The sequence below is a fragment of the Puntigrus tetrazona genome, chromosome 6, assembly GCF_018831695.1.
Source record: "Puntigrus tetrazona isolate hp1 chromosome 6, ASM1883169v1, whole genome shotgun sequence".
NCBI classification, from domain to species: domain Eukaryota; kingdom Metazoa; phylum Chordata; class Actinopteri; order Cypriniformes; family Cyprinidae; genus Puntigrus; species Puntigrus tetrazona.
In genome coordinates, this window is record NC_056704.1 from 13022935 (window position 1) to 13039394 (window position 16460).

Here is a 16460-nt window from a genome sequence, read left to right on the forward strand (position 1 = left end):
GCATTTGACTTACTTTGCTTTTTTTGTGTTTGCGAGTGCAAGAACGCTAGCACATTCATTTATCACAAATTACACACAAACATATCACAGACATGTTATTGTACTTATTTTATTCCTATAAGCAATTAAATAATTCAAAATGGGACAGAATCCCACAACGTAATAAAAAGTGATTTATTAGTGTAATCTATAAGGCAGTTACCATATAAACACCTTTAGAAACGTCAGTACTTACTGTAACCATCTTGTGTCTGTTGTCTAGGTGACGGAAAGAAATGAAGAAATGCTTATGTGTCAGATGTTTCCAAGGAAACTTCTGCTTTTCAGTCAGCATTAAAATAAGAAAACTCACTGATTTAAAATAATACATTTATTGGCAGTTGATGTTGATACTGACAATGTAAATACAGTATGTTTGTATGTTTAGTTTTTTTATTATTATTATTGTTAGTCATTTCAGATTGCTTTCAGTAGACCATAATATAATGCTCGCGCATCTTCACTCTCTTACTCTGTTCTCTTCTCCTTTTCTTGCTATTTGAAGCTCATTTTGTCATGTTCTCTGCCTCTCTGCAGAATGTGGCTGTCTATATCGGTTGTCCTCCTGGTATTCGATTGGTGTTTGATGTCAGTACCACTCTGCAGGAGTGTGTACCTCTGAACAAAAGGATCTTCAGCTGTTTAAATCCTGACCCAGTTACAGCCTGCTTCTGCTGCGAACACTGTAGGAACACGCTGACAGTGATCCACGACAAATAACTTAATCTGGCTCTGTACAAGACTAAACATCCAAATCAGACATTCTGACCTCAAAGTACAAGGTTATTATTTGTCAATAAAACCTATGTAAAAAGCAGGTGAGGGCTGCAGTGCTGTGAAGTCACATTCTCAAATTTGTGAGAAGAATCTTTAAAAATATGTTGTCGTAACATGAAAATTAAGGTATTTTTGTCTGTTAGCCAACGTTTGAAAACTATAAACTTAAGACAGAATATCATAATATGTTTATCAATTCATTTTGCATAACCGTAAAATGATATATTAATAAATTAATAAATCAAATCAAAACTACCATTATATCATAAACAGACGTTCAGCATAGATACCATAAACTCTACAATGCTTTGATCACTTCTACATTCTATTAGTTTTGTATAAGGTGCCGCTTATAAAACATTTAATAGAGTTTCTCATCTTGTGGTTACGGGAAGAGGGTAACTTCTGTCACCTCATTCAGTTCAGCTGTACACTACATAGTTCACAGAGTAAATTCACAAAATTCTAGCCTACCATTTGTATTATTATTATTATTATTATTATTATTATTATTATTATTATTAAAGTGGTATTTTAGGATTATGACCCTGATGAACTTTGAGTGATCTCAATTGAGGGGGAAAGAGAAGGAGTCTGTTGACGAACATAAATAAATGTTGTAAATAAAAGTACTGGCAGGTAAAACATTTATATACATCTTATATAACCATACGTCATGGATGCTTTTTATTATTATTATTTTTTTTTTCTTAAACATTAAGAGAAATTAAGACCAAAATGGGGGTTTTTATTTTGAAATCGTTTGCGCCGGTCCGCCATTTCGTGTTTTTTTTTTGGTTGATGCAGCGTTCACACTATGGAGTGAGAATAGCTTCAGAGAGAGAGAGAGGGATACACACGGTAGTATTTACAATGTTTGATATTTTTACCTCATAGCTCTTATTTGTATTTGTACTACATTTCCATATTGTTGTCAAGCAAGAAAGCCCATACTTCCTGCATATGACCTGTACTTTATTAATAGGTTCACGTTAGCTTTTGTCAACCAGCAATAACGCCTCTGTTTTGATCTGAAACATCTAACTTAATATTTTATCGTATCTTGATGACTGTTTGGATGATTTTCTCGTGTAACCGGTTGCGTTTTAATAAAGTAAACATTAATGCACCAAAAGTGATTGGTATTGTCATCAGCTAGTGCTTATCGCGCCTTAATAACACTGAAGCGTTAGTGAATTTTACTTGGTAAAAGAGAGCAAATGGAAATTAGCGTGTGGTCCGAGCAGTAGATCGATCCTAGTTTGTTGTTGGTTTTCTTCGATCATGTGCTTATTTTGCAAATAATTGCTGTGCTCCGTGTCTGAACATGAACTGCTATCATACATGTGCCATACTGAACTCCAGAGCCGAAGTCTCAAACACTAACGATCAGGGCCACCGTCGTGCGTGTTTACATCCAACCGCGGTTAGACGAATCATAACCGTGTTATTCTAAATCTCTGAGGTTGCTTGAAAAGTACCCATAAGAGTAACGTTACAGTGTGAGTAAACTCTGCTGCACAGCGGACAGAAGCAGGATTTCGCCCTTTCTGCTCTAAAGCACACTCTGCTCTCCAGCTCTTTTTGTGTTGTGATATTTATCCTTGCACTTTAGTACATTACGATATAAAAACTGTTCAACTGTAATTGGGCTTTTCCGACAGATAACAGACACAAGATGAGTTCCCAGCAGTTTCCCAGAGCTGCACTGCCTCCTTCTGGAGCTGGACCGGGTCAGGCGTCTACTGACAGCAGCACACAACCAGGTCTTTTTTTTATGGTTATCTGTAACAGATAAGGTTGTCATTAAAAATCTAAAATAATCTAACTAATATTAACTAATGCTTCCTTGCTACAAGAAATCCATAGCACCGTCAGTTACGTTGTTGTTGTTGTTGTTGTTGTTTTTAAATAAAATTGCATTTGTGATGGGGGAAAATATAAAAAATCAGGTTTGCTGTGCTTGTAGTAACATTGTAGTATTGTAAATCTTGTAAATAAACATTTTAAAAATTAAGAAAAAAATATAATTGGATATTACATTACAACTGAAAAATGGCAATTATAATATTTCCCGTTGCTTATGTGTTGCAGTAGGCAGTGAGGACAGCAGCCGTGAAGTGGATCGCTCTCAGGATCCTCCGCCTGGCAGCGGCAGTGCGGGTGGAATTGCATCGTTCCGTGACGATAAGCAGGAGACGGTGGTGGTCAGGCCCTACCCACAGGTCCAAGCTCTAGGCCAGTCTCCTGCTCTGCCCCAGCATGTGCCTATCCAGCCCAGCCCTCCTGTAACTGTGGCCGCCCCATCAGTCCAACTGTTACAGGGTCAGCAGTCCAGTGTCGAGGGATCAGTGAAGGTAACTTCATTTCACTTTCTTTGCTCCTGTGATTTTGTTGAAGTATTATGTGCCTATTTGTAATGATCAGTACCATCAAAATCTGTCTATCTACCTACCTACACATAATCACTTTAGCTTTTAGACAACTTGAACCCAGAAATTATTTCTTTTTTAATTCTCCAGGCCCCGCTGAAGTCACCTATGCCCAGTCGTCTTATAGCACCTGCTCCGGCCGTCAGCCAAGGTCATATACCTGTTCCAGCCAAAGTGTCTGGACATATCACAGTTCCTCTTGAGAGCAGCATCGCTCCGGCCTCTATACCAGTGGCAACCATCAGCGGTCAGCAGGTATGTAGTATCACAACCATGCACTACTTTGGGCAGTTTTCTTTAGATTACCTACAGTGTGCTTATTCAAACAAACAATTTGTGTTTAAATAATGTTTCTCCAGGGGCAGAGTAACCTGCATCAGCTAATGGCCACTAACGTGCAGATCTTCAGGGGTAGTGCACCTGCTCTACAGATCGCATCTCCTGCTTCTCCCCACACTTTCACCTCCCATCTGCCCAGAGGTCAGCAACCTCACTTATACAAAACTGACTCCATAAAGGGATAGCTCACCTAAAATGGAGCTCGGTTCATGATTTACTTCCCCTCTTGTCATTCCTAAACTGTATGGTTTGGTTACTTTTTTGCAGATGAAAGATATTTTACATGAATTTGATTAATGTTGGAAAATTAATTTCATTCAGCTGTTGTTATTAGTGAATATTACACACATACACTCTCTCTCTCTTTTTATATATATATATATATATATATATATATATATATATATATATATATATATATATATATATATATATGTATATATATGTATATGTATACATATGTGTGTGTGTGTGGATACATAAGAAAAAGTCAAATGTACAATGATCAAAATGCATGTTACAAGAGTATATAACCTGATTTTCAACTGTATTTAGCATTGAATTTGGCTTTGGAAAAAACATTGTGTATTTACCAACTAGGTTTGTTACTCTGTTACATTTACTACATTTCCTTTTAACCTTTTTAAATATTTTTATGTTTGCTGCTGTAAATGACACCATTAATGCAATGAAGGTGAATTTTGTGGTGTTTGTTTGACTTGAATTGTAACCTACTGTAATAGTGCAATATTTGTGCTTGTGTTTGGTGTTTCAGGGGCAGCTGCTGCAGCTGTCATGTCCAGCACTAAAGGCCCTACTGTTCTCAGACCAGCCGGAGGAGGAAACACAGGCCCTAGCCAACCTGCAGCTGTGCAGCACATTATACATCAGCCTATTCAGGTGCAGAGGCTTTTCAACTTACTGTGTCTTAGGATCTAAACGGCTTTTAAAGTGACCTTTTTGACTCCATGACCCCCCCATTGTCTACTGAAATATTTATAGACTACTATGACTTTTCCATTTGTTCATGATTTATTGTATAAGAAGGATGTCTATTTTTACTCACAATTTTTTGATCCATAAAATGTCCAAGAGCTTGCTGCAACTGCAAAAATGTATGTTTATTATAAAAATTTGCAAAAATTGAATAATCTTAATCTTTGGGTCTATTACAAATATAAGATCCGTAAAGTGGCAAAGACTAAAGTCTCAATCCCACAGAGATATTGTTTTTAAAAGTTAAAGTCCTGTCCACTTCTTAAAATGCCTCATTTAAACATGGCCCCACAAATCTATGTTGTCTATGTCAAGATTTGGATGAAACCACCCAAATGTTTACGCAATCAGCTGGCCAATCAGAGCACAGCTAGCATTTCAGAATGATGAGCTTTGTAAAAATCGATAGGGAGCGATAAAATACGGTATGTGGAAAATGCACTTTTTAAGCCTTAAACTGTGTGAACACTATATATGTTACACTATATAAGTACACTAAATAATGTTATTTTTTGCATCGTCACAACAGTGTTCAGTACAACAAAGAAAATCATACGTGCATACATGCAAACATGTGTAGTACATCGCTTTTGCTGCACTTTTTCAAAAAGTCTGGCTCATACATCTGTGGCGTTTTTCTTTAGTTTTTTTATATTTACCCACAGTGTCTATATTCACAGTCTCGACCTTTAGTAACCACCTCGACTGCTGTTCTGCCCACTATGGTGGCTCCCATCCCAGCTGCTAGAACCCAGTCCCCAGTCATCAACACCCCTGTCACACATGCTGCAGAGATGGTTCATGGGTAAATTATTGTATCTTTTTGCTCTCTTAACTGATGGCATTATTATACTGGCAAAATATTGTTTGGTGTTATTCCAATAATTTTGAATTTGCATTTTTAGGAGACCGGTAACCATTCACCCTCCACCAACCACCATCAACATCCAGCGTCCCCCTACTCCCCGGGACACTGCCACGCGCATCACCCTTCCCTCCCACCCAGCTATTGGAGCCCAGAAGGCCCAGCCACCTCACACCGTGACACAGGTCAGTCCTACTATGATCCTATAGATCTAAAATTATTTATGGAAAACATACTCCAAATATTATGATCCTGTTGAGGCTTTTATAGTATAGATGGCTTGATTTATAAAATTGTAAAATAAATTTCTTAATTAATATTTTTGATTAAACTTTGTTTCTTTGCTACAATGTAATTATATATTTAAATACGGAGTAATATTAATTAACTACATATTATATGGTTAGGGTTTAGCTTAGTGTTACTTGTATGTAATTATGTGTAAATAGTTGTTGTCATAGTAACAGGGTTGCCACAGGTCCTTGAAATCCTTGAAAGTTTGTGAATCAATTTTTTTTTTCCCTGGAAAGGTTTTGAAAATAAGCATACACAGATACAGGTCATGGAAGTCCTTGAATTTATTTTGTGCAAGAAGTTTCTTGGTAAAAAAAATCTGTACTTCCTTCAGTCCGCTAAGAAGTTCATATCAGTTTGTTTAATTTAGGTTAGTTAACCACATTTATGCACCAGTATCACCACCAACACCGTCTATCGCAGCAAGCCTATTAGAATATTACGGTGTTCTTGCTTTAACATAATGCCACAAACGTTCATTCTTTTACTTATTTATGAACTTTGAGGTGTTTTCTTTTTCTGCAGAAACCGATATTCAACACTGTGACCCCGGTTGCCGCTGCCACTGTGGCTCCTATCTTAGCTACCAACACTGCTTCATCAGCCACCACTACAGGTTACTTTTTTCCCCAAACGTTATTCACAAAGAAAAAATGTTTGTGTGCGGTTCATGACTTTATTTTAAACTCTGTGTACCCCAAAACAGGCTCTTCACCACATACTCAATTGACCAGTAGCACTATTGTCACCATGACAATGGCCTCTCACTCCTCCCATGCTACAGCTGTAACCACCTCTGCCATCCCTGTCGGTAAGCACAACCCATTCACGTGCTTATAGCATTCAAGTTTATAGCTACTCTTTGTTTAAAGATTTCGAATCAAATCAAAAAAGGTTTGAGTTGCAGGACTGAGAATGTTAAATGTAACCCTGTGTCTACACCAGATGACAAAATTCATTATAATCAGTGATGCAAATCAATCCAAATTTGGATTTCAATCCAAGCCTCTTCCTATTCACTAATGTATGGTTGACTATTAGGAGGCAGTCGTAGTCAATTACTGAAGAGAGGCAGCAATTAAAATTCATAGTTGATAGCTTTTTTGTGAATGGAATGATATCTTTCTTGGTCTGTAGTTTGATTGATTTGATTAATTGAATCATTCATTCATTTTAGGATTAGAATCTTAGAACTGACTCTTGTTTTTCATTCTTGCTTAATGTTTTTGGCCTCTCCAGCTAAAGTGGTTCCTCAACCGATTGCCCACACTTCCCCACGCATCCAGCCAGAGTACCCAGGGGAAAGAACCAACCTCATTCCCATCCCAGGTCATCGATCTTCTCCAAACCCTGTCACCATGGAAGCACGCAGCGATAACAGGTAAACTATTCTTAAAAGTCTTCTTGTGATGGTTAAGCCCTGGCAGTTAATCTTGAACGAAATCGAATGGTGTTCAATCCTGCTCCTGGAAGACCACTATTCTGAGTTTAGCTCCAACTAATCAAGGTCTTCAGGAAAAATCTGCAGGACCTCCAGAAGCAAATTGGACACCCCTGAATTAATTCAATTAAACCAAAGCAATCAGTTATCATTTGTTAGTGAATTGTGTCATGAAGCTTGTTTCGTGTTAACCGTTTTTGTTCTTCTGCAGGCCGTCAGTGCCAATGCAGTTTCAGTACTTCGTACCCACATACCCCTCATCCCCGTATCCTCTGACCCACACCTACACCCCGATTACCAGCTCGGTCTCCACCATCCGCCCTTACCCAGGTAAACAACATACCAGAACCTCTATGCTAATATCTAAGGGCCGGTTTACACCTGTAATCACAAAATTTCTCTGATTAGATAGCTATCTGGCTGAAAAAAATCAAGTGTAAATTCCCTTTGAAAGGCATTCGAGATGGATTTTCATCCAGTCACTATAACAACTTCAGAAAGGGGTCCGGGCTGCTATCCTGATGACAGTGTAAATGCATCTGGTTGTTAAAACTAAATATGTCAATTTGTTTAAAAAAAAAAAAAAAAACGAGTGCAAGTTTGAAATGACCTTGAAATGATATGAACCTTGACCACAAAACCATGAAAAATCATAAGGGTCAATTTGTTTTAAATTGAGTTTTATACATCATCTGAAAGCTGAATAAATAGGCTAGGATACAATATTATTTGGCTGAGATACAACTATTTGAAAATCTGAAATCTAACAGTTAAAAACTCTAAATATTGAGAATATTGCTTTTAAAACTGCCCAGATGAAGTCCTCAGAAATGCATCTATATATTTACGGTAGGAAATTTACAAAATATCTTCATGGAGCGTGATCTTTACTTAATATTCAAATTATTTGTTGGCATAAAAGAAAAAAATGTCATTTTGATGAATACTACGTATTGTTGGTTATTGCTGCTTATTCATTCTTACCCGTGCTACCTATGACACGCATTTCCGCAGATGAGTTACTAAGTATCTGTTCAAAAAGGTGACGCACAAACTGCAAAATGAAACTGAAAGATGCAGACACTTATGTAGGGGGAATTACAGTGAACCACAGGCCAGTTTCACTCAACACACAGTTACCTTTGTTAAAAATAGTACAAGTAATTTATTTTTACAGTTCTGACACTGCACTCTCTCCTCTTCCGTTCTTTGATCCTAAGATAAGCAGATGATGAATAAAATGCGTCGCTCATCTGTTGCTTTCATTGATGTAAACTCTGTTAAATTTGCATATAGCTCTGGTATTTAAGATTGGATTTATATCCATTTTGCAAAGACATAATTATGTAGCTAAGTGTAGATGGAAACGTTTTAACAAATCACATAGGTACTCGATCAGCGAAAAATGCATGTTGTGACCAGGTGCAAACAGGTCATAAATGTTTCCTAGACCTCCAACCAAGACTCTGTGCTTTATTTCTCAGTCACGGCTCCAGCTCAGAGCTCGGCTCTTCCTGCTCAGGCAGGTGTTGGTGTTGCCACCACTGTGCACTTGAACCCCATGCAGCTTATGGCAGTGGATCGCATCGGACTTCAGTCTGCCCAGATCAGCACTCAGAACATCCAGCCAGCCTCTATGACTGCTCAGGGCATTCAGCCTGCACCAATAGGAGTTCAGGGGCTGCACGCCACTGCACCAATCAGCACACAGAGCGTACAGCAGACTCCAGTCGCCACACAACAGCCGCAGTCAGAAGCAAAACCACCAGGTAAGTTTAGCACATTCCTTTCAAAGATATTCAGAAACTTTGTTTTGAAAATAAATCTTTTAAATCCGAAATCAAAATGGAGGAAATTTTCACTTGCTCGCTTATTGTGCTTCTTGAAATCTGTTTTGTTGTACAGGTGTCGTTTTGGCTGAAAGTCCTGCTTTTGTCACTAATCCAATCGGGAGCACTTTTAGCGGCACGCAGCCTGTCACTACGATGGTGCAGACACACCCCCAAGGGGCGTCTACAGGTGCACCCACGCTCGTGTCCTCCCCCCGGCCTAGCATCCTTCGCAAAAAACCTGTGAACGAGGGGTGAGTCAGCTTTCCTTCCACAGCCTGAATTACTGTTTCATAGCATATGTATTTATAGTATGGTAACTACTGAGGGACCAAACTATTCATCATGCACGAACAGTTTTATTCATTCACTCCCTCATTACTGGCGTTCTGAGTAGTAACCCAGCATCATGTGTTTGCGTTTTAAAAAAACGGATGTTGATAAAATAGTATAAGACCGCTTTTGGGGTGTATTTCTAGGGCAGTGCGTAAAAGTCTGATCCCAGCGCAGCCAAGTGAGCATAACGCTGGCCGAGTGGATAGTGGGATAAGGCTCTCGGGATCCCCTCGCCCAGCGGGGTAAGCCCTGCCTGAAGATCCTTTGTTATCCTAATAAAAATAGGACAAAAGAAAGTGTTCCTAACACAGGGTTCCCACAGTCCTGGATAAACGTGATTTCCAGGCCTGAGAATGAAAATTCACCCTGTTTATTTTCCAAATGCATATTATGAACCTACTGCCCCTTGACCTTTCACTAAAATCGATCACTTATACAGGATGTCCCCAATTTTTTATTCCATTTTAAACATTCCTTGCAAACAAGCATTAATTTGCCTCCATTTCTGAGTGCAGCAACCCACACCAGTGAAAAACCCCCGGTTTTTTTATTTAAAGCTGCAGTCCATAACTGTTTTTGGTTAAAAATAATTTTACAGTTAGAATGGTGTGACAATTACAGATTAGACTGCAAATAGATTTCAAATTCTGTATAATGGTAATACGTACTATATATGCTTAGTCACACATTTGCTGATGTTTATAATTTTAATAGTATGAGAACGAAGTGTACCAGTAATAATTTTTCCATTTGTGATATGAGCTAAGTGATTGTTAGATTTAATCACCGCTGGTAGAGCTATTAATGCCTTTTTCCTCAGTTGGTCAGAACAAGAGTGGCATTCTTCTTATTTCGTTCAGGTAACAGTCTCTAGTGCAAATCTTTATTTGGGTCATACTTCTAAACGTAGGCTAGAGTCTGTGATTCCAGTGTACAGCCACACATACACCTCCTCAGAACAGTAAAGGCTGATTTATACTTTTGTGTCGGACCCACTCTGCAGTTTTAATTTATACTTCTTTGCAGAATTACACAGAGATGGCAACAAAATTTATGGACTGCAACTTTAATAATTTACACTCGGATGAACGCCATGTTGCTGAAGAAACAATATTTCGCTGTTTCTCTTTTATCGCATCCAAGCAAGGATATGGAACAGCCATTGAAATTTCTTCCTGTTTCACTTTAGCAACATTTTCTCTGCTGGAAATGACAAGACATTGGGATTAATCGCCAAAGGTGTAAAGTACTTGAGTGCATGTAACTTAAGCATCTTTTTGGATATTTTGTAGTTGTACTGAGTATCAAAGACATTAGCCTCTCTAATGTCTTTGATACTCTACTTTACTACAGTTTTGAATGATTATCAAAACTCATTACATTACATTTTGCATGGCACCTAGCTTTTCTGCAGGAATTTATTAATGCTACAAAAGATGGGATATCGCCAACTACAGGGCACTGAATTTTTCCCTTATACTAAAGAAACCTTTTCAAAGGATGTAGGTTTTTTTGTGTGTTTTTGTAATTTTAAGGTGATCAGTTATATTTTGATTTCAGAAAATAAGCTTGATTGCTCTCTTCACACATCCAATTTTTTCTTGTTTTTGTTGCATTTTCTGTGCTTTTGTCACTTTTATGTGTTCCTTTTTCCTGTGGTGTTTATAGTCATTGGCTTGATAGGCTTGTGTGTGTGTGTAAAATATATATATTTATATGTGTTACACACACACTCAGTCCTAGTGTTTCTTTATTTCTTTGTGAGTTGTTAAATTCCAATGGTTGTCTGTTTGCATGTCATTCTGTTCCTTATCTCTGTAGATTTGGCTTATTGTTTGTTTTTGATTTTCCGTTAAATATCTTCACCTAGATCCTTGCCTGTGCCTGTTTCGCCCAGCTTCTCCAAAACATTAGTTGCTTCTCCAAAGCATTAGTTTTGAGCCTATATTTAGTATAACTAAAGTACTGTTAAAATCAGATACACTAATACTTTTACTCTAATTTTTTTTTTTAAATTGATGACTTGTGACAGTATTTTTCACTGTACTTTTACTCAAGTATGGTTTTCATGTACTCTTACACCTCTGGTGATCCCTATAAAATGACTTTTCAAATTTAAAATCAAATGTGGGAACCCTGTTACCAGTTAATGTGATCTGATTTTCTAAAAGTGGTTTTATGTATGCAAGTTTGAATGTATAATGTGTGTCCGCTCTTTCTGCAATTAGAGTGAAGCCCAAATCTGATGTTCATGTTGCAATGGCGCCCCCAGTCATGGCAGCCGTGGAGGCTCTTCCAAGTCACGGAGGTGAGCAGCAGGCGCTGTCCACTCCTGCCCAGCATCACTCACAGGCCATTCCCACCCTTCTGGCTTCACCAGCTCCAACACCTCCCTCTCAGCCCACTGCCGTTCTTTCAGCCCTGCCTGCAGCCATGGCTGTGACTCCCCCTGTGCCAGCCTCCATGGCCAATGCCGTGGCTTCTCCCACCCAGCCAGCGGCCACCAGCACTGCTGCCCTGAGCTCCACCCTTCCGGAGGTTAAGGTGAAACAGGAAACTGAGCCAATGGACACTTCACAAGCAGGTAGGAGTGCTTGTCACATGCTAATTAGTAGATAGTCATGACGTCTTTTCATCCAGATTGCGTTTAGACATGTTTTGGATATGTTCTATAAACTGTCGCATACTGTAATGCAACCGAATGCCCGATAAAGCTGTTCACATGTATATTTCCTGTTGCCATACATAAAACAAGTATACTTTAATAAACAGGACCCAATAATACTAGACAGGAATCACTCTCACTGTACTCCTTAAATCTTAATTTCTAATTGCGTCATTGTCTGATAAAATCAAAATACATCGAACTTACCATAATAAGCGACTATATGCAATGGTTTTGGCTATATCAATGTTTTGTCTCATTCTGCTTGCTGCCTGTATCTGAGTAACAAAATATGATCATATTAACAGACAAATTATGTTCATATCCAAAGAGTCAATAAGCGAAAAGTGCTTGGAAACGGAAATTCTTTTTACTATTTTATATTCATATTCAACACCAGAACCAACTGACCTTATGATGTTGGTTATTGTACTATTCCTGCTTCTTTTCAGGTTTTTCTGGTGCTCTATTTAACGCATGGCCTTCAAACTAAATCATGTACCTGACGATTTTTGAATAAATTACTTTAAAGGCTGTTTATTATTGCACAAAAGTATCATGTTATATTGTAATTTCACCATTTCTTTTCATATTCTACCTTTTATGTTTAGTATTTCAACATATTTATGAGTTCTTTATTTTTTTTTTGCAGTGCCCATGGTTCCTTCCTCAGCAGGTCCAGCTCCACCCCTCTCCTCCCAGGCCTCCACCCTGGCCATATCTTCTCAACCTGGAGACCTCCTGCCTGGGGCCTCTCCTAGAAAGAAACCCCGCAAACAGCAGCATGTGATCTCCACCGAAGAGACGGAGATGGTGGAAACCAACAGCACCGATGAAGAGAGAGCTAGCAGTCGAGCCCCTGGAAACAGACCTGAAAGACACGAGTCTCCACCTAGGGAATATGTTGGTAAGATTATCTGTGTTTTATATAAATATGACCAATTTGTACTCGCGTCAAAAAATAGTCGCGCCCGTTTCTACATCAGGAAAAAGGTGGCTATCGTATGTATTTCTGTTTAATATTGGTTAGCAGCGTAAATCTGTAATGCCTCCCAAAACAGGTGTACACCTGTTCAGTTGTAACATTGCTTTTATTAATGCAGACGAGGACGGTGTTCGTTATGTACCAGTCCGCCCCAGACCTCCCCTTACTCTACTGCGTCAGTACCGTAACCCCTGGAAGGCTGCCTATCACCACTTCCAGAGGTACAGTGACATCCGAGTCAAAGGTACGTACATTTTGAACGTTGTCTGCTTGCTTCGTTTTTCATTGCTCTTTTTAAAATGTGATAGCATTGAATATGGTCATATTACATGAATCAAAATCATCTCACTACTGTCTCCTCAGAGGAGAAGAAAGGAAGCCTTCAGGACATGGCCAATCAGAGAGGAGTAGCATGTCGAGCTCAGGGCTGGAAAGTGCACCTGTGTGCTGCACAGCTGCTACAGCTGGTGGGTTCTGCAGCTGATGGTGTCATTTCCACCAGAAGCTTTATTAGACATTTATCTTTTAATATTGGTGCACTTAATGCTGCATATAGATATATTTTCTTTCTTCCCTTCACAGACTAACTTGGAACATGACGTGTACAGCCGGCTGACCACCCTGCAGGAAGGCCTCATTCCAAAGAAGAGAGCTGGAGCTGACGATGACCTGCACCGCATCAATGAGCTCATACAGGTTAGCACCTCAGTAGTGCACAACACAACTAAATTTGCACAACACGATGGAAACACGACGCAACAAAAATAAATGAGCACAGCATAATGGAAATAACCTGCAACAGAAACGAGACACAACAAAACAAAATTAGCAGAACACAACTCAGAAACAAGCCACAACACAACAAAATTAACACTGTGTTCATACCAACCCACCAGAGAAATCATGATTTATGGACCAAAAATGTAGACCTCCTCTTACGCATTAAGAATTTTTTTTTTTAAGCTGAAAACTAAATACAACAGAACTAAAGAGTGTCTTTAAATCTTAAATATAGGAATATTCATAACATTATTATTTTTTTTTTTAACTCTTAAAATTAAGCCATTTGTAAAAGATATTGTCACATACAGTACATTTTTGTTTCCACAACTATCCTAAATTTGACGGGAAAAAAAACTGGGCCCAAAACCCATAACACCTTTACTGTAAAGTCATGACCTTTTGACCCAACTCTGTCCAGGGCAACATGCAGCGCTGCAAGCTGGTGATGGATCAGGTGGCTGAAGCTCGCGACACCATGATGAAAGTACTGGACCATAAGGACAGAGTCTTGAAGCTGCTCAACAAGAACGGAACTCCCAAGAAGAGCTCCAAATTAAAGCGTAAGGAGCGGGCATAGATCGAACACAGGAATGCTCTTCAAAAGCTGGACCTGTCATGGTTTATCAGGTTGCTGTGCACAATCATCTACTTTTACAGTCTCAAAGAGAGAGAAAGACGGTCATAAACTCTTTTTACAGGAACTGCTGCTGACTGTGGACTGTCAGACTGTCCATTGGGTATGAGGCAGCCTGGTTAACCAATGCTTTTTGTTTTTTCCCCTGAAGTATTTCATTTTAGAAGAAACATCTTGTTTTTTTTAGTTGTATAGGCGATGCTTTTTCTGAAATGAACTTTAAAGATCAGAAAGGTCATATTTGCTAAATGTAACTTTTGTATTTAGTTTGAATCACATCAAGTACACACTGCACACATTCTAACCGGAGTGTGCTAGCTTTCCATGTTTTGGTGCCTTGTAACATGGGTGAAACTGTGGATTTTCTTTTTTTCTTTTTTTTTTTTTTTTTTTTGTGCATTTAAATACAAAAGGTTAAAGTTAATCGTTTCCAGGTTAACCAGAAAGTCTACAGTGAAAATATAATAGTCTTGTACTAACCAGATATGATGCCCTCTAACCCTTCTAGTTTTCTTTTTGTCATCACTGTAAACATTCAAGCGCTATAGTGACTGATGATAGTACAAAGCAATGAAATGTGTACTTGAAAGAATCAGTATAATTATGTGAATTTATATGATAAGAATGAGTGTATTGTTTTGTGTTTCAGTGTAAGAATGTTCTTAATGGAAGTGACGTGGTTTTCACAGTCTGTTTTTGTGCTGTTTTACAGATATAATGTTCTGGGGTTTGAATAATAATTTGGCTGTTTTGTAAAAAAATTTTTTTTTACCCATTTATTTTTCTGTGTGTACTCTATTATGTACTACTGCAGTAAAACTGGATACATTTACGAAGAATCTTTAGTAAGTACATTTGGTACTAAATGCACTTCACAAGACTTTGCAAATAAAAAAACGTCAAGTTAGATTTTAGACTTTGAATATAGTCACAGCTGTAGTCTCTCTCTTTATTTTATATATATATATATATATATATATATATATATATATATATATATATATATATATATATATATATATATATATATATATATATAAAAAATTAATTTTATTAAATTAATTAATTTTATTTTTATATATGTATGTATGTATATAATGTGTGTTAGTTACTTAACTACCGGAACCAATGAAACCTCAGATATGCAGATGGCAATCTGGCTTGCTTTTTCACTAGTATTCTTTTTATTATTGATCAGTTATGTTTCTTGTGACAGCAGTAGCAAAATGTGTCCCATTTTAATCATTCAAAACTGCCAAGTAGTCTTTATGAATTACACTAGGCTAAATCAAGGGTGTTATTAGATTTCATGTTTGAAACTTACCTTAAAAATAGCTTATGAATTAGTTTACTAGTACAGCCTACAATGTTTCACAAACGAATGACCTTCTGGGTGTTCAAAAAAAAATATTGCCGTATTCAAGCATTGATTCTGTCCAACAATTTTATCACATCTTATTTCTTTCTGTAGGTTAAAGGTCAAATGTGTTTTCAGCGTATAAGGATATATATTTTATATATATTTATGTTTATTCTTTATCCTTGGTTCATTCTATTGATTTTGTTGAAAGAGCCTGTTTTATAAACCGCCTGTGACCTAAAACACCTCACCACAAAACCTCTTATCTCTGTGAGCTCTTGCGATGAAGTTTAGTATTGCCTGATGGAAATATGACTTTCTAGAATGGCTCCGCCCCGGGTAACTATGGCACTACGCTATTTACAACATGATTGCCCTCTTATGACCAGAGCTCAGATCTCCATATGTTGTCACGCGGGTTCAAAGGTTTAACTCTTTACTTTTACTAAGAGCAATGTAAACCTAAAGACATTCACATTAGCAATATTTATTTTTGTTTCTTAATCTGTCTTAGTTTTGTTCTGCTGATTGATGTTTACATCACTAGTGTGTCTGTGCAGGTCCACGGTGCTTTTCCGTCACAATTTTACAGAATTGACAGAAAAGACCTTTTATCTTGAAGCTTTATGTTCTTAATAATCTCTGTGTTTTGTGGTATTTATACCATATTCTAATAACAGGTTTT

At 37.9% G+C, this 16460-nt stretch overlaps 1 protein-coding gene across 4 annotated transcripts; it reads left to right on the forward strand.

Annotated features, from left to right (window-relative positions):
- The first annotated feature begins 1612 nt into the window (after positions 1-1612).
- On the forward strand, positions 1613-15346 carry sap130a (Sin3A-associated protein a). Of its 4 annotated transcripts, none has more exons than XM_043241602.1 (21): positions 1613-1677; positions 2481-2582; positions 2911-3173; positions 3339-3503; positions 3608-3728; positions 4363-4487; positions 5264-5388; positions 5489-5633; positions 6268-6358; positions 6449-6553; positions 6982-7123; positions 7395-7513; positions 8668-8952; positions 9089-9266; positions 9492-9590; positions 11577-11932; positions 12666-12920; positions 13117-13242; positions 13362-13465; positions 13581-13694; positions 14200-15346. In XM_043241602.1, the coding sequence occupies exons 2-21, from the start codon at positions 2495-2497 to the stop codon at positions 14356-14358; spliced, it is 3165 nt and encodes a 1054-aa protein (XP_043097537.1). In that variant the 5' UTR covers positions 1613-1677; positions 2481-2494; the 3' UTR covers positions 14359-15346. The 4 variants fall into 4 exon arrangements, with proteins under 4 accessions (XP_043097537.1, XP_043097538.1, XP_043097539.1 ...); XM_043241603.1 differs by having other exon boundaries at positions 2914-3173; XM_043241604.1 differs by having other exon boundaries at positions 2481-2517; positions 2909-3173.
- Positions 15347-16460: the final 1114 nt, after the last annotated feature.

What these genes read in the sequence shown, in the direction of transcription:
- sap130a (XM_043241602.1), top strand. Translation starts at nt 2,495, where the DNA reads ATGAGTTCCCAGCAGTTTCCCAGAGCTGCACTGCCTCCTTCTGGAGCT. An exon ending in GTGTCGAGGGATCAGTGAAG is followed by an intron (nt 3,174 to 3,338) that starts GTAACTTCATTT and finishes TTAATTCTCCAG; the next exon opens with GCCCCGCTGAAGTCACCTAT. An exon ending in GTCAGAAGCAAAACCACCAG is followed by an intron (nt 8,953 to 9,088) that starts GTAAGTTTAGCA and finishes TTTGTTGTACAG; the next exon opens with GTGTCGTTTTGGCTGAAAGT.